The sequence below is a fragment of the Natator depressus genome, chromosome 14 (genome assembly GCF_965152275.1).
Source record: "Natator depressus isolate rNatDep1 chromosome 14, rNatDep2.hap1, whole genome shotgun sequence".
Taxonomy (NCBI): Eukaryota; Metazoa; Chordata; order Testudines; family Cheloniidae; genus Natator; species Natator depressus.
In genome coordinates, this window is record NC_134247.1 from 26,016,319 (window position 1) to 26,037,116 (window position 20,798).

At 41.4% G+C, this 20,798-nt stretch overlaps 1 protein-coding gene across 3 annotated transcripts in view; it reads left to right on the forward strand.

The window, feature by feature from the left end:
• Positions 1-7,859, forward strand: part of LOC141998946 (myosin heavy chain, skeletal muscle, adult) — a 30,919-nt gene extending 23,060 nt beyond the window's left edge. For all 3 annotated transcript variants that reach the window (XM_074971940.1, XM_074971939.1, XM_074971941.1), the window contains 13 exons: positions 174-300; positions 628-746; positions 1,051-1,247; positions 1,703-1,886; positions 1,967-2,132; positions 2,284-2,408; positions 2,657-2,965; positions 3,066-3,269; positions 3,934-4,059; positions 4,153-4,323; positions 4,408-4,512; positions 4,831-4,926; positions 7,594-7,859. In XM_074971940.1, the coding sequence (XP_074828041.1) occupies positions 174-300; positions 628-746; positions 1,051-1,247; positions 1,703-1,886; positions 1,967-2,132; positions 2,284-2,408; positions 2,657-2,965; positions 3,066-3,269; positions 3,934-4,059; positions 4,153-4,323; positions 4,408-4,512; positions 4,831-4,926; positions 7,594-7,746 (2,082 nt within the window). In that variant the 3' untranslated portion in view covers positions 7,747-7,859. The remainder of the gene's footprint in view (positions 1-173; positions 301-627; positions 747-1,050; positions 1,248-1,702; positions 1,887-1,966; positions 2,133-2,283; positions 2,409-2,656; positions 2,966-3,065; positions 3,270-3,933; positions 4,060-4,152; positions 4,324-4,407; positions 4,513-4,830; positions 4,927-7,593) is intronic.
• Positions 7,860-20,798: the final 12,939 nt, after the last annotated feature.

Consider the following 20,798-nt stretch of genomic DNA (forward strand, 5'->3'; position numbering starts at 1 on the left):
AAGTGCGTCTCATTTTACCTTTTGGACACATTTTTGCACACAGATTCATAACGGGTGAGGTTTCCTCACTAATTGAGCCCACATGTGTTTGTCATGACAAAGATCTCAATGATCTCAGAATGCTGAAGAGCCCATGTGTTTATCCTCTTTCTTGTTGTCCATTTCACACAAAGGCAAACCTTGAGAAGATGTGCCGCACTCTGGAAGATCAGCTTAGCGAGGTTAAGACAAAGGAAGAAGAGCATCAGCGTACGATCAATGACCTCAGTGGTCAAAGAGCTCGTCTACAGACAGAATCAGGTAAGATGCATACATGTTTTTTGATGTAGATATTTTGAGAGGAGGAGATATCAGGTACAAAAGGGACGAAATTGCCATCCTATGGAAAAACTGCATATCCACCTGCTATTAGAATGAAACCATAGCACCCTAGAGAACAGAGGGGGAAAGGTCCTCCCCAGCCCCTGCCAATATCCACCTGCTATTAGAAGATCTCGAACTATGACTTGGATGAATTGAGAACTCAGGTTATTTGCTTTTCTTTAAAGTATTTCCATTTGTAGTTAATAAATAAATTTTCCAGTCAGTGAAATTAAATCCCTCCTATTTCATTTTCACTTTTTGTAGGTGAATTTGCACGCCAGGTAGAGGAAAAAGATACTTTGATTTCTCAGCTCTCAAGAGGCAAACAGGCATTTACCCAACAGATTGAGGAACTTAAGAGGCATCTAGAGGAGGAGATAAAGGTGAGGATTTTTCCAACAGCCTTTTCTGTGATTCTTGTTGTGAGCAAAATGCTTTAACCTCAAATGAAACCATAGCATGCTAGAGAACAGAGGGGGAAAGGTCCTCCCCAGCCCCTGCCAATGCAGGATTGTTCCCTACAGTATATTTAAGAATATTTTATTCTGTCCCAGCTTTAAATTTGCCATCCATCGAATCTCGCACCACTTCTCCAGGATAGCGTTCCACAGTCTGACAGAGCTCACTGTCAGGAGGATCCTCAGGATATTTAGATACATCACTGTGCTACTCCTGTTGTGTCTCCAGGCTAAGAACGCACTGGCCCACGCCTTGCAGTCTGCTCGCCATGACTGTGACTTGCTCCGGGAGCAATATGAGGAGGAGCAGGAAGCAAAGGGTGAGCTGCAACGCGCCCTGTCCAAGGCCAACAGTGAAGTTGCCCAGTGGAGAACCAAATACGAGACGGATGCCATTCAGCGCACAGAGGAACTGGAAGAGGCCAAGTATGTGCTGGGGGGAGGACTGGAAGAGGACAAAAACTAAATGGGGAAATGTGAAGAGGCTAGTGATATGCTCAGGATGGGACTGGAAGAGGCCAAGGATGTGCTTTGGAGAGGGTGATTAGAGGAGATGCAGTATATCCATTTAGTGGTATGGGTTGGAAAATGGCAAATATACTCATTAGGTTTAGAAAGACTGAGAGAGGCCCTGTACTCTGTCGATAATGTGTGTGAGCTGATGGCAGATGGATTATCGGAGACAATGTACCGTATATGAATTGGATAAGAGCAACTGAGAAAGGACCTGATCTGTGTGTGCACTGGGGTCACAGCCCAGAAGAGGTGACTTCTGCTCTCGTGAATCCCAGAGCAGCTGCACACAGATTTCTTCCCATATTGCTCACTAAATGGGAGCCGTATTTACTCACTAAGTGGGAGCTGTATTTACAATCTTCCAGGAAGAAGCTTGCCCAGCGTCTGCAGGACGCTGAAGAACATGTCGAAGCTGTGAATTCCAAATGTGCTTCCCTTGAAAAGACAAAGCAGAGGCTGCAGAATGAAGTGGAGGACCTGATGATTGATGTGGAAAGATCTAATGCTGCCTGCGCAGCTCTGGATAAGAAGCAGAAGAATTTCGATAAGGTATTTCAGCCTTGTGGGTGTTGGATGGAGCATCCGCTAGTGATCTCTGTTGCTTAGACTAAGGTCTTGTTATTCTTTAGGTTCTGGCAGAATGGAAGCAGAAATACGAGGAAACGCAGGCTGAACTGGAAGCTTCCCAGAAGGAGTCTCGCTCGCTCAGCACGGAGCTGTTTAAGATGAAGAATGCTTATGAGGAATCCTTGGATCAACTTGAAACTCTGAAGCGTGAGAACAAGAACTTGCAGCGTAAGTCCCTGGATTTCTTCTCCTTACATGGGGCTTCTGGAAAGCTTGTGAACACTCTAAAGTGAATCTGTCTGTGCCTGTGGCATTTCTAAGGAGCCTCTCTCTCTTTGGGCCCTTTGTCTGATTGCGTTATTTGTCTGTAACCCAACAGAGGAGATTTCTGACCTCACGGAGCAGATTGCAGAAGGGGGAAAGACCATCCATGAGCTGGAGAAAGTGAAGAAGCAGATTGAGCAAGAGAAATCAGAAATCCAGTCCGCTCTGGAGGAAGCTGAGGTACACATGCCATTAATCATTGCTTTACAAAGAGAGAGTCAGAAAACCTTGGAGCTGTATCCTGTTGTAAACACGGTGGGATAATTCACAGGGACAGAAGGACAGCACATGCTGTGCTGGAAGCTATGTACTCAGTGCCCATGCTACCCACAGCACTACATTCCAGTTTGTGGGAGCATCTAACACTTTATGTGGAAGGAAACAACTATTTTTGTCCCTTTATTGACCCTTCACTTCCTCTTGTTAAGGCTTCGCTAGAACATGAAGAGGGTAAAATCCTCCGCATCCAACTTGAGCTGAACCAGGTAAAGTCTGAAATTGACAGGAAGATTGCTGAGAAAGATGAGGAAATTGAACAGCTGAAGAGAAACCATGTCAGAGTTGTGGAGTCCATGCAGAGCACCCTGGATGCTGAGATCAGGAGCAGAAATGAAGCCCTGAGGCTAAAGAAGAAGATGGAGGGGGATCTGAATGAAATGGAGATCCAGCTGAGCCATGCCAGCCGCCTGGCTGCAGAGGCACAGAAGAATCTGCGAAACACACAAGGAGTGCTCAAGGTACACTAAGCCACACATGCCTAGTGCGATAGCTCAGCTGGTCTTTTCAGCATGCCAAGGAGTCTGCGCCTCCAGGTAATTTCTCTCACTCGTTTTACAGGATACCCAGATTCACTTGGATGATGCTCTCCGAAGCCAAGAAGACCTGAAGGAGCAGGTGGCCATGGTTGAGCGCAGAGCTAACCTGATGCTGGCCGAAATTGAGGAGCTGAGGGCAGCTCTGGAACAGACAGAGAGGGCCAGGAAAGTGGCTGAACAGGAGCTTCTGGATGCAAGTGAACGAGTTCAGCTCCTGCACACCCAGGTCAGGGTCTAGTGTGAAAAGAAATCCCACAAACCCCTAAGCAGGAGACTGCTCTGTAGGTACCCTGCTCCAAAGAGCAGCACTAGGGGGTGTTTAGAAGATTTTTGTTCTTGAAATGGCCTTTACGCTAATGTCCATAGGATGGACCTTTGTTAAACAGAAAGCAAGAAGCTGCAAGGCCCTCTTTGGTTTTCCTTATGTTGCTGTGTTGAAGGCGACACAGGGATGACGAAGGTTATAATTGCAGTGATGTGATGGAGGGGGCAAGTGTCTCAGAGGCTCTGGGAGTGGATTTCCTGCCTCTTATACAGTTTCCATCACTGGATACTTTTAAGTCATCTCTGCCATCCCCTGGGGCTCAGGAAGTATTTCTACACAGTGATTATTTTGTTTTGGAATGGACCAGATTTATAACAATTGGCACATAGGGTTTGTCACAAGCTGGGAGGGCAGGAGGTAATGTTAGTGAGAGCTCTTAAAATATTCACAGCACATCACTGACTAGCTGTCAATGTCCTGCAATGATGATACATTTGGAGGAGAGTTCTGCAGCAGTAAAATGTTAATAGTAACCTGTACATTAAACACAAATATTCAGTTCCTGCTCCAGAGTCAATATTTTGGGACTAACTGTAACCACGTCTTATCTATTGTTATTAAACAGAACACCAGTCTGATCAACACGAAGAAGAAGCTGGAAACAGACATTTCCCAAATCCAGAGTGAAATGGAGGAGACAATTCAGGAAGCGCGTAATGCAGAAGAGAAGGCCAAGAAGGCAATCACTGATGTGAGTTGAAGGCACCTTTCTTTGGAGAACATGGCCGTGTTTGCACCTGAAATGGCTGGTTTTCTGGACCGGTTTCCTTTCTTTACTCACTAGGCGGCCATGATGGCGGAGGAGCTGAAGAAGGAGCAGGACACCAGCGCTCACCTGGAAAGAATGAAGAAGAACCTGGACCAGACGGTGAAGGACCTGCAGCTCCGTCTGGATGAGGCAGAGCAGCTGGCACTGAAGGGTGGCAAGAAGCAAATCCAGAAACTGGAAGCCAGAGTGCGTATTCCCCATATTTGTGCAATTAGGAGCATTTCCTATGTGTAGTCACAATGAAACTCAATGATCCGTTTCTCATTTCAGGTGCGTGAGCTGGAAGGTGAGGTTGACAATGAGCAGAAACGCAGTGCTGATGCTATCAAGGGTATGCGCAAGTATGAGAGAAGAGTAAAGGAACTGACCTATCAGGTAAGGAGGGAGGCCCTTTGTGCTGTCACATCCTTCTCCGGGGAGCACAAATTGTTTGTACCTGAACCTGCAGGGGGCAATTTTTATTGTCCTTCTCAAACAGTAAGACAGTTAACAGTAATACTATGGAAAAACAAAGAGTTCACCAGGAAATCATTTGAAAGAGAAAGTTAAAATATCCATTATAATCTTTATTATCCATCTTATATACTTATCAAAATGTTTTATATGGAACATTGCTTTCACTGTATAATATGAAGGAAATAGACAAATAATTTGGAAATGAAATGACTTTTTTCCATTACAAACTGTTCCTAGACTGAGGAAGACCGCAAGAATGTTTTCAGGCTCCAGGATCTGGTAGACAAACTACAACTGAAAGTGAAAGCTTACAAGAGACAAGCTGAGGAATCTGTAAGTATCATTCTGAGGAGGGAGGATATGCATCCTTTGATATCGCAGAAAGTTTTGGGGATGTCAGAATACACCTTTTCTAAGTCTCCTTTGGTAAAAATGCTTGGCTTTCATTAACAAATACTTACATGTGCAGAGCTTAGTGAGGAACTCTGACTGTTTCTCTATCACTTTTTTGTAGGTTAATAAAAGATCTGACTAAGTTTAACAGTTTTCATAATTCCATAGTGACACACTACCTGATCTGCACAAGTCACTTAGACGTGGTTGGAGATGCAGGCTCTGTTTGCTACTACAAATCACGTAGGATCGAGAGATGAGGAAGCAGCTATTTTACCTCTTTTACTTGAAATACATGAGTGGGGATATGGATTTTTTTTTTTAGTTCAAACTTACATTCTGATAGGCTGGTTGGGAATCTTCTCGGATGTCACAGCTGTTGGACTGTCACAGTTTAGGGCTAACTGCACCTTTGACCCCTTGTGCTCTGTCTGAGTGCAACTCCCTTGACAGGCCTTGAAACTTCACCTTTCTGCGGCAGAATTGCAAGATTCTCCTGCTCCCAGACTGGGTCCCAGGGTACAGTAATGCAACCAACAGATTCTTCATCAGGCCTGACCCAGTCAGCTGCCTTGCAAGTCTTCTCTTCAGGAGCTGTGATCAGTGCAAACACAAAGGACAGAAAACAGCCTTTTCAAAACAATATATTGTTTAATCTCAGCAGAAGGAACACAAAGTAACAAGAGCAAATGGTTATTAACACAACAGTCTACACGCAGAGCTATGTTACCCAAAACGTACATAGGCTCAGCTTATCCAGACACCCCCTTTTCTAGGCATAGGAGTGGGCACAGCCTGATTTCCCACAATCTCTGTGTCACCCTCTTTCCCTGTGCTGCCGTTGCTCAGTTCCTCCCCCAGCCCGACTCCTAAGCCCTGTTGCCTCAGTTTCCTGTCTGGATTACCCACTCCTCTGTACCAAGCCAGGATGTTGAACTCAGCATGATTAGAGGGAAACTTCAAAGGAACTGACACCCACTTTAAGTACTGGTGAATGGTGCTGAAACTCATCCTGCTTACATGTGAGCCAGGCCTGGTTTAACCCTTTAGTAATCATATAGCAACCAACACAAACACAACCAAACAAACAGATGAACATATAATGGTCATAAAATAATATTGGTGTTTTCCAAGTCCTTCACAGGGATCTCTTCACCAAAGAGAAGAGCAGCATCCCTCTGCTCATTATATTAATGTATATAATTATATAATTAATAGAACTCCACTGATTCTTTTAAATTGAGCTGGGGTGGGAGGAGAAGAGGAAGAGAGTGATTAAACTTAGCTGGCCATTTTGATCATGCTGATTTGACTTCTTAATAGCTTTCGCTATGACTGTGGCCATGGTTTTGGTGACTAACTGATACAGATTGCTGATGTATACAGAGTTTGTTCCCCCATTTGCTGCCTCTCCCCCAATGTACTGCTTCTCCCTGTTAACCCCATATGCTGCCCCCAAATGGCCCTACCCCTATTTACCCCACGTCTTGCCTCTACCCTTCTTGGTATGATGTCCCATGACCCATGTTGATGTGTTGCTTTCTGTCCCATGTCTCACACCTACTCCCAGGTCCCAGTTCCCCCTGACCACGGGGCACTTCTGGGGGACCCGATGACCTCTCTGCTCCCAGCCCACTGGCTTCAGTGGGTGTCTGGCTACATTCCCCATCTCCCAGTTTTTGGGGAACCATCAAAAAGGGGCCACTGAATCCCAACCCCAAGAGAAAGCCTTCTGGGGAAGGGATATGCTCATACCAACTAGCAGGGCCAAGCCCCACCAGCAGACTGAGCTCAGCTGATACTAGCCCTGCCAGTTTGTGGTAACTCATTGCCCATGGTCAGGGTTTCTGTGCTCATGGGGTGGAGAAACCCCCTTATAATAAATTCACATTACAATTAAACTACTAGCATTGTCTTTCTATATAATACATGCACACACACAGTGAAAATGTACATCTCTTGCTCAATTCCATCCTATGTGATAGGGTTAGAGAGCCTCTAATACTGTACAAGCTCCATTAATTCAGTGCCACCTTCTTCCCCTCTCCCTTTGAATGGGGCACCTCATTACAGTTGGTAGAAGCTGGGTGTATCCTAAGTTTTTTGTTATGAGGAAGAATAATTTCTGATTGTCTAACCCTGAACTCTAAGCCTGTGGAATTGCTGACCTGAAAGACTCACAAACTAGAATGCTGTCGCTTTCCTAAATTGGATGCTTTCATTTCTGTATTTATCACCAAGCATATTGTTGGTAACAAATATGTGTTTACTGTCATTTATCTGTATTTAAAATAATATATACTACTGCATTAATGTGGCCTGATTAGGAAAAAGGCGTTATAAATGAATGTATAAACCTAAAGAAAAATCAATCCAAAATGTTTAGAAATCTATTTTCAATTAGTTTTTAGTGATTTTTTAAAAAAAGAATTAGAAAAGGGCAAGAGTGTGAAGGTCTGTGCTTAGATTTTAGATATGAAATAATAAGTGGGTAACAGTCTGGGCTTTCCCCGTCCCCTCAGCAAACAAGCACATCCTATTAAGTCCCAAATGTAGGGAAAGGGGAACCCTCAGACCTTTGGTTTACAACTCTCTCTCCATCCTCAGGAGGAACTATCCAATGTCAACCTCACCAAGTTCCGCAAGATCCAGCACGAGCTGGAAGAGGCTGAGGAGCGGGCTGACATTGCAGAGTCCCAGGTCAATAAGCTCCGGGTGAAAAGCCGAGAGGTTCACAAGAAGATTGAAGGAGAAGAGTGAGGGTGTCTCCATGCTGCAAAGTGACTGAAGAAATGCACAAAATGTGAAACTCTCTGTCACTTTGCTTTGTAATTATTGTTTATTCTGTCCTCAGTGTCTAGTAAATAAAGATTATAGAGAGCTTTGCATACAAAGAACCAGAAGTGGCTTTTGTGTTGTACTCATTAGCTTTGGAGTTTTATTAAGGTTTGTACATTTACAAGATACATTTGCACAATCAAACATAAGTTGAACACTTATCCCAAAATTTTCAAATAATTCCACAGATTTTAGCTTCAGAACTCCTGTCAATTGAATGAATCAGACCTCTTGTATGGAGAAAGATGCCAAAGCCCTCTGAGATAATTCATGGCTTTATTCTTTCAAGCCATTTCAAGCAGCACTCCAGATAGAATTATACAGACAGTTTTGCTTTAAAATAGAATGGAAAATTTCCTGACAATTACCATCTGGTAAGCAAAATATAATTTCCTCCAAAACAATGGAATAAATACATTTTTTAAAAATTTGCAAACATCTAAAGGATATGAATTTGTTGTGCAATAATAATAAGCAGCACAGATGATAAAGTACAAGTGAATGCCGAACAAATATGATTGAATTTTTTAATAAGGTTAGAGGCATTAGAGGCAAAAATGCAGTAATTCTGCATTTTAGTGTGGCATTTGACACAGTGCAGCATGATGCTAAACCTATACACTGGTAACTTTGGGAAGGGGAGGTATCTGGTGAGGAGTCATAGAGATTAGTGTAAGACCTGATTTTATTAAACATGATTATTCATGACTGAGAGATGGGGCAAATGGAATTTTACACAGGATACTGATGTGGGAGGGATTACAATACAGAAGGATTGGGACGGTTAGAAATATGGGCAGGGAATAACAAAATGAGATTCAATGGGCTGAAATCTAACACCTCTGGATAAAAGTAGAGAACAGATATTTTCTTGTAGGAAATAATGTCAAAAGACACGTAAGGGGGACAGTGGAGAGAAACTGAATGATATCACAATGCAATGTCATGTGAAAAAGTGCAGCAGACCCAGACAGCAAATTACCTGAGAGTCTCAGTCTGACCAATCCATATTTATTGGGCCAAACTTGTGATGGGGATGGCGACATGAGGAGCAGCCTGATGGACCACATGTGGGCAACTTGAAACTTTACAGTTGGTCTCTGTGTCCTCTTTACAGTGTCTTCAGGTTTAAAACATAAAGAATCCAGCAAAATTCAAACATACAGAAAAAATTGCTACAAACCGTTTCAGGTTGTTTCGGGTAATTTATGTCCAGCTCAAAACCACAAAAACAACAAAATAAAGCATAAGGCCATATAGCTACATACATCATCTTCTCACACATACACACCCAAACCCACTCACAACTCTGTATCATACTTACTACAAAAAAATCAACAGTAACCAACCAGGGTTACCAACATGATGTCCAGACAACCCTAATGCAATAATGCAAAGTTATGGTAGCTCTCCCTTGCCTAATAATAACAAGTGCTTTATAAACCATTCAGCAACACTTCAGTGGTCCTCACTAATAGTAACACAATGTAGTTCAAATATCCAATATTACAAAAATTACACAAAAAATTCCTTAGAAAACAATTAAAGTTCCAAAGGACAAATGGCAGCCAAGTCAAAATCACACAAACTAGGAAATACAAGATCATACCACTATCATCGCACTCTTGAAAAGTCCGAGCTTTATACAATTATAGCAGAATGCATTTTGCCTTCCCACTCCATGTCACATTCAGAAACCTCCATGATGATCCACTAAAGTTTCCAGCCACCTTTCTCTCTTCTTTTTCTGCTTAGTGGTCAAAATTATGCTTTTTTATTCTTCTCTTTGTGGCCTGTCACCAATATCATTTTCTATTTTGTATTCAGTCATCGTTGTCATCCTTGTCCTTTTATTGATTGTCTTTCTCTAGCCTTTCATGCTTGGTCATCTTCATTGTCATAGCCTTTCTTCTTTTGGTGGTTATTGTCATCCTCCTCCTTTTTCTGCAACCAGTCATTGGGGTTATTCTGTTTTTGTTCAGTTGGTCGTCATTGTCCTTCTTTTTCTTGTATGCGATTGGCCCTGTACTTCTTTTTCTGTTCAGTCATCAATCAGTCATCTTGAGTAATTTTGGTCATCATCATCTTTCTTTATTTTGTGTTTGTGAAACATTATTGCTCTTCATTTACTGACCAGTCGGTTTTTGTCCTTTTAATTTGTGTACTGTCATAAGAACTGTCCATCTAGCCTAGTTTCTTGTCTTTTTATCTTCTGACAGTGGCCAGTGCCAGGTGCTTCAGAGGGAATGAACAGAACCGAGCAATTATTCAGTGATTCATCCCCTGTCATCCAGGGCCAGCTTCTGGCAGTCAGAGGTTTAGGGACATTCCGAGGATGGGGTTGCATCCCTGACCACCTTAGTTAATAGCCATTGATTACTCCTGGGGGGATTCTGTGCCAAAAACAATTAATCAAAATTCTGCACCAGAAAATTCAAAATTCTGCATATTTTGTTTGTCAAAATAATGCAATATAATCACATCAGTTTCAATTGTTTTATAATTTATTTAAACTACAATACAGAAAAAAGTCACAATAACTATTCAGCATTTCCTAAACACATGAAAGTGAAGTTACAAACACTTGGTAACTAATGCCCTGCATTCCAGTTATAATCCTGGATTTTCATTTAAATTACTTTACAGAACACCAACAACCACATACCACACAACAGAACCACTAACCCAGGAACCTATCCTTGCAACAAAGCCCGTTGCCAACTGTGCCCACATATCTATTCAGGGGACACCATCACAGGTGTCCCTAATAACATCAGCCACACTATCAGAGGCTCGTTCACCTGCACATCCACCAATGTGATATATGCCATCATGTGCCAGCAATGTCCCTCTGCCATGTACATTGGTCAAACTGGACAGTCTCTACGTAAAAGAATAAATGGACACAAATCAGATGTCAAGAATTATAACATTCATAAACCAGTCGGAGAACACTTCAATCTCTCTGGTCACGCGATTACAGACATGAAAGTTGCGATATTACAACAGAAAAACTTCAAATCCAGACTCCAGCGAGAGACTGCTGAATTGGAATTCATTTGCAAATTGGACACAATTAACTTAGGCTTGAATAGAGACTGGGAGTGGCTAAGTCATTATGCAAGGTAACCTATTTCCCCTTGTTTTCCAACCCCACCCCCCTTCTTCAGACGTTCTTGTTAAACCCTGGATTTGTGCTGGAAATGGCCCACCTTGATTATCATACACATTGTAAGGAGAGTGGTCACTTTAGATAAGCTATTACCAGCAGAAGAGTGGGTTTGTGTGGGGGGGGCGGGGGGAGAAAACCTGGATTTGTGCTGGAAATGGCCCAACTTGATTATCATACACATTGTAAGGAGAGTGATCACTTTAGATAAGCTATTACCAGCAGGAGAGTGGGGTGGGGGGAGGTATTTTTTCATGCTTTGTTTGTATAAAAAGATCTTCTACACTTTCCACAGTTTGCATCCGATGAAGTGAGCTGTAGCTCACGAAAGCTTATGCTCAAATAAATTGGTTAGTCTCTAAGGTGCCACAAGTACTCCTTTTCTTTTTGATGATTACCTGTTCTATTCATTCCTTCTGAAGCACCTGGCATTGGCCACTGTCAGAAGACAGGATACTGGACTAGATACACCATTGGTCTGACCCAGTATGGCTGTTCTTATGTTCTTATGATCTTATGAGGGAAGATATGAGCACTTAGCTCAAAACTGAGATGTTGAGAAAAAATTAATCAGGAAACTAAAGGACATGAAGAGAAGAAATTCTTAAATTTTCTGTACACCAGTGCTAGGGGCCTGGGTAACAAAGAAGAGGAATTGGAATTTCTCATTTATGAGCATCAGTTTGATCTAGTTGGTATTACTGAAACCTGGTGGAATGCTTTGCACAATTGGAATGTTAAAATCAGTGGTTATAACCTATTTAGGAAAGATCAAGTGGGCAAACGGAGATGGGGACTGGCACTCTATGTCAGAAATGGCATTTCCTGTTTTGGAGTCACTGATAACTTGGAAGAAAATTATCTTGAATTATTAAGGATCAATGGTTTAACAGCAAAGCACAAGATGGGGTACTAGTTGATATCTGCAATGGACCATCAAATCACATTAGGGAACAAGATGACTACCTCCTTATGCACCTATCTATAATAGGTAGGGAGAAAAGGCTGAGTGATCATGGAGGACTTCAATTTGAGTGACATATACTGGGGGTTTCATGCTGCCAGTACTAAAACATCCTTGGAATTTCTAAACAATACAGATGACAGTTTCCTAATTCAAAAAGTGTTGCAGCCAACATGGGGAATTTCTTTATTATACCTTGTCCTAATTCATAAAGAGGAACTGATCATAGAACTAAAAATTAATTGTGGGTTAGGTATAAGTGATCATGGCTTGATCACATTTATAATGTACAAACAGAATAAAGTCCAGACCAGCTGAAAACAATTATGAGCCAAGTCAGTTGTGAGGAAGAATTTAATGAGAAAAATGTGAATGATAATTGGAAATCGTTTAAGAACACCTTACTATATACCCAAAAAGCCACAATCCTACAAGTGAGGAATAAGGTTGTGCTGGTTAAAAAAAACTGACCTGGTTTAGAGGGAAAGTGAAGGCAGCTATAAATATATATATATATATATATATATATATATATATATACACACACACACAAATGGAAGATTATAGTAAGGAAAATAAATCAGGAATTGGGAATTGCAGAGAATTGATAAGGGACGGAAAGGGACAAAAGGAGACATCTATGGTTATCAGTGATAAGGACAATAAGAAGGAGTTTTAAAAATATATTAGGCATAAAAAGAATCATGACAATGGTATTGGTCCATTACTAGAGAGAAATGTTAGAACTGTTAATAATGTAGAGAAGGCAGAAGTGTTCAAGAAATATTTCTGTTCTGTATTTAGAGGGAAAAAACAGATGATACACTTTCATCATATAATGATGATAACTCTTTTTTCCATTTCACTAGTATCTCTGGAGGATGTTAAAGAGAAGCTACCAAAGTTCAATATTTTTAAATCAGCAGGTCCAGATAACTTGCATCCAGTAGTTCACCCATCTTACTATATAGACTTCTAGCATTGGTATATAAGCACTTAAAATTGTCACTTTTTAGCTGTCTGCCATTATGTAATGTAATTGAAAGGGACTTGTTTTCATTTGACCATTTCTCATGAGATTCTACCCGTATTTTATCTTCCATACTCTCCTCCTTATTAGGACATAGAGAACCTCCATTAATAGATCCTCCCCTAAGGGATGTCTCTGTCTGAACCACATGCTTCTCCGTACCTGTCAGCTTTACCCCAGCCCATATTTTAAAAACTATTCTCCAACCTTTATTATTTTAAGTGCCAGAAATCTGCTTCCATTTTGGTTTAGGTGGAGCCCATCCTTCCTGTATAGGCTCCCCCTTTCCCAAAAGGTTCCCCAGTTCCTAATAAATCTAAATCCCTCCTCTCTACACCATTGTATCATCCAAGCATTGGGACCCTGCAGTTCTTTCTGCCTAATTGGCCCTGCACGTGGAGCTGGAAGCATTTCAGAGAATGTTACCATGGAGGTCCTGGATTTCAGTTTCTTACCTAGCAGCCTAAATTTGGCCTCCTCTCTCCTATCCTTCCCTATATCACTGGTACGTACATGTACCACAACTACCAGCTCCTCCCCAGCACTACACAGAAATCTATCTAGATGTCTTGAGAGATCCGCACCCTTCGCACCCAGCAGGGAAGTCATCATGTGGTTCTCCCCATCATTGCAAACCTCGCTATCTATGTTTCTAATGACTGAATCCCCCATTACTATTACCTGTCTCTTCCTAATAATATGCTTACTTGTCTTAATCTTTCATCAGACAGAATTACTGTGTTCCCATTGATTTATTCCTGACATCACCTGGAGTGAAACAAGTAAGTTACCATTGCTTTGGGTTCTGAAAACCCTGGGTAACAATGGTGGATAATCAGCTGAACATGAGCTCCAAGTGTGATGTGATGGCCAAAAGAGCTAACGTGATCCTGGGATGCACAAACAGGGGAATCTCAAATAGGAATAGAGAGGTTATTTTACCTCTGTATGTGGCACTGGTGACACCACTGCTGGAATCCTGTGTCCAGTTCTGGTGCCCACAATTTATGAAGGATACGATTAATTGGAGAGAGTTCAGAGAAAAGCCACGAGAATGACGAAAGGATTAGAAAACCTGCCTTATAGTGGTAGACTCAAAGAGCTCAATCTATTTATCTTGAAAAAGAGAAGATTAAGGGGTGGCTTGTTTACAGTCAGTAGTATCTACAAAGTGTTACGAATTATACCTGAGAGGACACGCACATAACTGCTGCGAATTATACCTGGTAGGACATGCACACAAATGCTACGAATTACACCTGGTAGGACACGCACACAAATGCTGCGAATTATACCTGATAGGTCAGGCACAGTTTGCATCTAGGCTGAGGTACATAAACAAAGTCCACAACTGCAGAGTTCCCAAAAAACACTAAGTTTATTATGCTCGAGTGTGGTGCCCCCCTGCTAGCCAGGAGGGGACCCCGAATACAGATTATACAAAGGTTATATACTTTTTAGCAAAGCATGTTGCCCTCGTGCATCGGAAACCTTAGCCAATAAACAAACCCTTTTCTTATCTACCACCTATCCCTGCTTGGTGCATTCCTCATGCTAAACCAGTATGTTAATTACACAGCATGGTCCTAAAGCCATGCATCAGTAACTTTTATTATCAGGATGGGAGGCCTCACATCAAAGGCCAGGAGATAGGGAGTTAGGGACTGACAAAAAAACAGATACTGGGAGTCAAGGCAGGCTGGAGACAAGGGGGAGGATTTTCACAGGAATGCAGTATCTAAGGAACACGCCTCCTGATGCATGATGTGCTTGCTTTTAGGCAATGGTGGGCCCCAAACCAAAATGGAGTCACATGTGCTAACTTTTCCTTAACAAAAGGGAACATATATTTAATAATGGGCTCTTCGGTCTAGCAGAGAAAGGACTAACATGATGCAATACCTGGAAGTTGAAGGTAGACTGATTCAGATTGGACATAAAGTGTAAATTTTTAACAGTGAGAGTAATTACTATTGTAACAATTTACTGAAGGTTGTGGTGGATTCTCCATCCCTGACAATTTTTAAATCAAGATTGGATGTTTTTCTAAAAGTTCTGCTCTAGAAATTATTTTGTGGAAGTTCGCTGGCCTGTGTTGCACAGGAGGTCAGACTAGATGATCACAATAGTCCCTTCTGGCCTTGGGATCTATGAATGTATGAATACATTGCACAGAGCTGTGATGGCTGTGGCTAGGTATTGTTTTCATCTGGCCTTATTAACCAGTCATCCAAGTAAGGATACATGGAGTCTTCTATGTCTTGCATGGATAGCTACCATCACCAGGCTATTGGTAATAATACAATGGCTGTGGACACTCCAATAGGGAGGACCCTGCATTGATAGCATTTGAGTCTCATGAAAAATATGAGGTACTTGACATAGCTCTTTCTGACGGCTACATGGAAGTATGCATCCTTCAAATTGAGAGCCTGGAACCAATCTCTATGCGACAATGAGGGGTTGATGTCCCCTAATGTGATCATCATGACCTTTGATGTCTTTCTATATGTCTGCATCATGGGGTATCTCACAGATTATAGATGACTTTGGAAGGGTATTGAAGGAGAAAAACATCCAAGCAATCTTCTCAAAGATCCTTCCTGTCCTACAAGTAAAGGAGGACAGAAGGCAGAAGATTCTGGAAGTGAACCATTGCGTAGGTAAGTAATAGATGGCTTTGATTTTATGGCACACTGGCCCACCTTCTATGGGAGAGGGGGCTATATAGTTTGGATGGCCTCTACCTCAGTAGAAGGGGAAACAAGCTTCTCAGGAACAGACTGACTAGAGTAGTCAGGGGAATGTTAAACGAAAAACAAAAGGGGAGGGTAAAAAGAAGGAAGAAATGAGCACTCATTTAACACAAAATCAAGATGTTAGAGCAAAATTAATCAAGAAATCAAACGATATGAAGAGAAGAAATTCTTGAATTGTCTGTACACAAGGCAGGGTAACCAATGCTAGAAGCCAGGTACAAGAGGCATTGGAATTGTTACATCTAACACAGACCTCATCTTAACAGATAAAGAGAATTGATTACAGCTCTAAAACTTAGCAATTGCTTCAGTATAAGTGATCATGAGTTGATTACACTTGTTATGTGCAAGCAGAATAAAGTTAAAACTAGAAATATATATACTTGATGCTTTAAAGGGGCCAGTTGCACAAAACCAAAAACAATTATGAGCCAAAATATGTAAGAAAGGGTATTTAAACAGAAAAATTAGAAAGATAACTGGGAATTGTTTAAGAAGACTTTACTATATACCCAAAAAGCTGCAGTCCCACAATTGACAGAGAAAGACACTTTGGTTAAAAAATAAATCTGGCTTAGACAGGAAATGAAAGCATCTATAAAATAATAGTAATAATATAAAAAAACCTCATTATATAGCAAATGGAAGAAAGGAGAATTGATAGTAAAGAATATAACTTAAAAGCTAGGAATTTAGAAAATTGATAAGGAAGCAAAAGGACATGAAGAGAAATCTATGACCAGGCACGTTCAGGACAATTAGAAGTTTTTAAAAGTATATTAGGAACAAAAAGAATCCTAATAATGTTATTGGTCCATTACTAGATGGAAATGGTAGAATTGTCAATAACAATACAGAAAAGGCAGAAGTGTTCAATAAATATTTCTGTTCTGTATATGTAGTCACATCATATGATGATGCTGAAACACTATTTCCATTCCAGTAGTAACTCAGAAGAATGTTAAACAGCTGTTTCTAAAGCTAGATATTTAAATCAGAAGGTATGGAGAACCTGCATCCAAGAGTTTTAAGGGAGCTGACTTAGGCTCTCACTAGATCATTAATATTGATTTTTCAATAAGTTTTGGAACACTGAGGAAATTTCAGCAGATTGGAAGAAAGCTAATGTTGTACCAATATTTAAAAAGGGTAATGGGATGACCCAGGTAATGTTAGGCCTGTTAGCCTAACATCAATCCTGGGCAAGATAATGGAGTGTCTGATACATGACTCTATTAATAAAGAATTAAAGGAGAGTAATATACATCATGCCAATCAAGATGGATTTATGGAAAATGTTCTTGTCAAACTAACTTGATTTTTTTTTAAGAGATTATGAGTTTGGTTGATAAAGGTAACAGTATTGATGTAAGTGTTGATGTGACTTCTGTGAAGCATTTTGACTTGGTGCTGAATAACATTTAGATTTAAAAAACTAAAATGATATAAAATTAACATCAGACACAATTGGCTAAATGACAGGTCTCAAAAAGCAATTGTAAACAGGGTATCATTATCGAGCAGCTATGTTTCCAGTGGGTCCCACAGAGATTGGTTCTTGGCCCTGCACTATTTAGCATTTTTATCAATGACCTAGAAGAAAGCATAAAATCATCACTGATAAAGTTTACAGATGACACCATGATAGGTGGAATGACAAATAATGAAGAGCACAGGTCACTGACAGAGCGAGTAAACAATAGATATTTTAATATGGCCAAAAGTAAATGTATACATCTAGGGATAGAGACCTGAGTGCACAAAAGGTGCCTTGAAAATCACTGTGATTCCGAAAGCTGAGTTAAGCACCTAAGCTCCTATACAATGAATGGGGAGAAGCAGGCATCTTAGACTGCAAATCACAAAAGGCAGCAAGCTAGGCAGGGAGTCACCTAAGCTAGCCAATGGGAGATGCCAATACGAGGGGTGTGTGCTAAGCCCGTCCCTTTCTCAGAGATAGGTACCTAAATCCAGGCTGCAGGGAGGTCCTAGCTCTGCCTGCGAGTCTCAGCTGCAAACTTTCTCTTGGCAGTAGGTGCCTACGCTGTTAACAAGAAGCTGTCATCAGTGCAGCAGCATCAATTTAGCAGGTCTGGTTAAGACATGCTAAGTCAATGGGAGAGCACTCTCCCATCGACTTCAGTAATCCACCTCCACGAGAGGCAGAAGCTACGTTGACAGGAGAGCATCTCCTATTGACACGGCACAGTGTAGACATTGCAGTAAGTCAATGTAGGTTACTTGACTTAAGTTACTTAGTTCATGTAACTTAAGCAGCATAATTTACGTTAACTTAGTGCCGTAGTAACTTGCTAAAATTATAACTTGCTACCAAACACTTCGCCTGCTGTGGACCATGCTGAGTAAGAGACGCTTGGAGGTGTACCTGGTTAATAGGACCAGCTCACCCCGTATCATAACCAATGGGATACCATGAGGCTCTGGACTTGCGCCAACCCTTTTTAATATACAGTATACATAAGTGACATGCCTCCAACTAAACCACGAAAATGTGAATATGCAGATGATCTTGCCATGACAATCCAAGCATCAAATCTCAATGACACTGAGAAAGTATTAACTGAGGACCTCCAAAATATGGAACAATATTTCCGGAAATGGAGGCTCAAACCAAACCCTGGAAAAACAATAGTAAGCACATTTCATCTTGATAATAAGAGTGCCAAAAACACACCAAAAGTAGCTTTCTGTGGTAAAAATGTGCAACACGATTACACTCCAACATACCTCGGAATGAAACTCGACCGCACCCTCTCCTTTCATGATCATCTTGAGAAGGTAGCTGCAAAGATAAAAACAAGAGCCAACATAATCCAGAAACTCGCAGGTACAACCTTGGGTGCATCAGCAACAGTGTTGTGAACAGTTGCAATACCATTTGTATATTCAGTAGCTGAATATTGTGCACTGGTATGGAGCAGTAGCAGCCAAACATGACTTGTGGTTACCCAGCTAAATACAGTGATGTGGTGCATCACGGGAACCCTTAAGTCGACTCCAACACCATGGCTACCTGTCCTGTCTCACATCGCTTCCCCACCAATATGCCGAATTGCTGCACCATTCCGCGAAGCTCAGCAAATCCAGGAAAACAGATATCCTCCTAGCCACCAAGACCTTAACACCGCCCTCTTCCGCCTCCCCCTGCAACATCTTAAGTCCTGCAAGCCTTTCTGGGAACATTCATTTAGCCTCATGCAATCAGGCTATGATCAGAAGAAGGCTTGGAAAGCAGATTGGGCTAAACAAGACTTAAAAAAGAAGCACCTTGTGTCAGATCCCACGCAGAAGGTTCCTGGGTTTGATCTTCCATGGTGTTAGGGTTCCCTCCCCACTCTGAACTCTGGGGTACAGATGTGGGGACCCGCATGAAAGACTCCCTCAGCTTATATTCCACCATCTTAGGTTAAAAATGTCCCCAAGGCACAAATTCCTTTCCTTGTTCTTGGATGGTATTGTTGCCACCACCAAGGGATTTAAACAAACATTGAGGGAGGGGCCACTTGGAGCCCTATCTCCCTCAAAATATCCCCCCAAGCCCCTTCACCCCCTTTCCTGGGGAGGCTTGAGAATAATATACTAACCAATTGGTTACAAAGTGAGCATAGATCAAACCCCTTTAGGACACTGAAAATCAATCAGGTTTTTAAAAGAAGAATTTTATTTTTTTAAAAAAGTAAAAGAATCACACCTGTAAAATCAGGATGGAAAGTAACTTTACAGGGCAAATAAAAAGATTTAAAGCACAGAGGATTCCCCTCTAGGCTTAGCTTCAAAGTTACAAAAAAACAGGAATAAAACTCCCTCTAGCATAGGGAAAATTCACAAGCTAAAACAAAAGATAATCTAATGCATTTCCTTGCTATTACTTACAATTTCTGTAACTTTATATATATCATTTCAGGATCTTGTTAGGAGATGTTTTTTCCTCCCCTGGTCTCTCTCTCTGTCCGAGAGAGAACACCAAAGAGAGCACAAAGCTAATCAAACATACCACCACCTACCACCCAATTTATAAATATGAAGGGGGCATCACTGCAATAAATTCTGCGACTCCTGATGTAGCCATTTGGCTCGATCAGCTTCAGGGGAAATTGTAGTTGCTCCTCTACACCAGCTGTGGGAAAGAAGAAGTGCCGTAGTGAAGACAAGCCCTGAGGCGGCCAGCCATCTGTCTTCCCTGGTCTGTGCATCATTCTGGGGCTTAGGTGGGAGACAGACACCTAGAAGGAGGCAGCAATGCATGTGCCCAGTGCCAGAAAGATACGTGCCTAGGGAACTTTCACTGCAAAAACTTAGTGAGTTTCGGTGGGTTCAGCAGGAGTTTGGTGGATTGCATGCGACCCAAAGCTGTGACGTCGGAGTTTAAACCCAGACTTACCTATTTCCTTGGGTGAATCTAGCCTTTTGAGGCTTTGGCCCTGTGGGTCTCTGCAGCAGTGTACGTGGCTGTGTGTAGGTGATGTGGGCAGGGAGGTTTGGAGGGCATACAGAAGAGAGCAGGGAGATGATGAGAGCGAGCTGAAAAATTGAAATACTGTTTTGTGAAAGATTTTGAAATTTTGAAGATGTTTCCATTTTGCAGGGTTCAAAATGTAACAATGTTTAATTGTTTGATTTTTTGTGAAATATTTTATTGAAAAATGTTGACATTTTTAATTTGCAAAGCTAAAATTTCCAATTTATGACCTTTCATTTTTTGCCATTAATGCAACAAAAAAATATGGTATCCAGCTTCTCCCTGTGCTACCATTTAATGTTTTAATTCCTCCGCATCCTGCAGTTTTTCCTTTTTCTACTCTGTAACTTTTCAGAACTTCTCCAACTCGGAAAAAATTACAGTTAATTTTTCCTTTTGCTCTTGTGGAAATTTTCCAGAGTGGCAAAAAGAAAAACAAACAAACAGATAAATAAATAAATAAATAAACACACACACACCCACCCCAAGTCCCTAGATATAATTTATTCTAATGAATTCAGTGGCAAAAGGGACACAGGAAAAAAGGGAGGAGGAAAGTGATAAGGGATGGA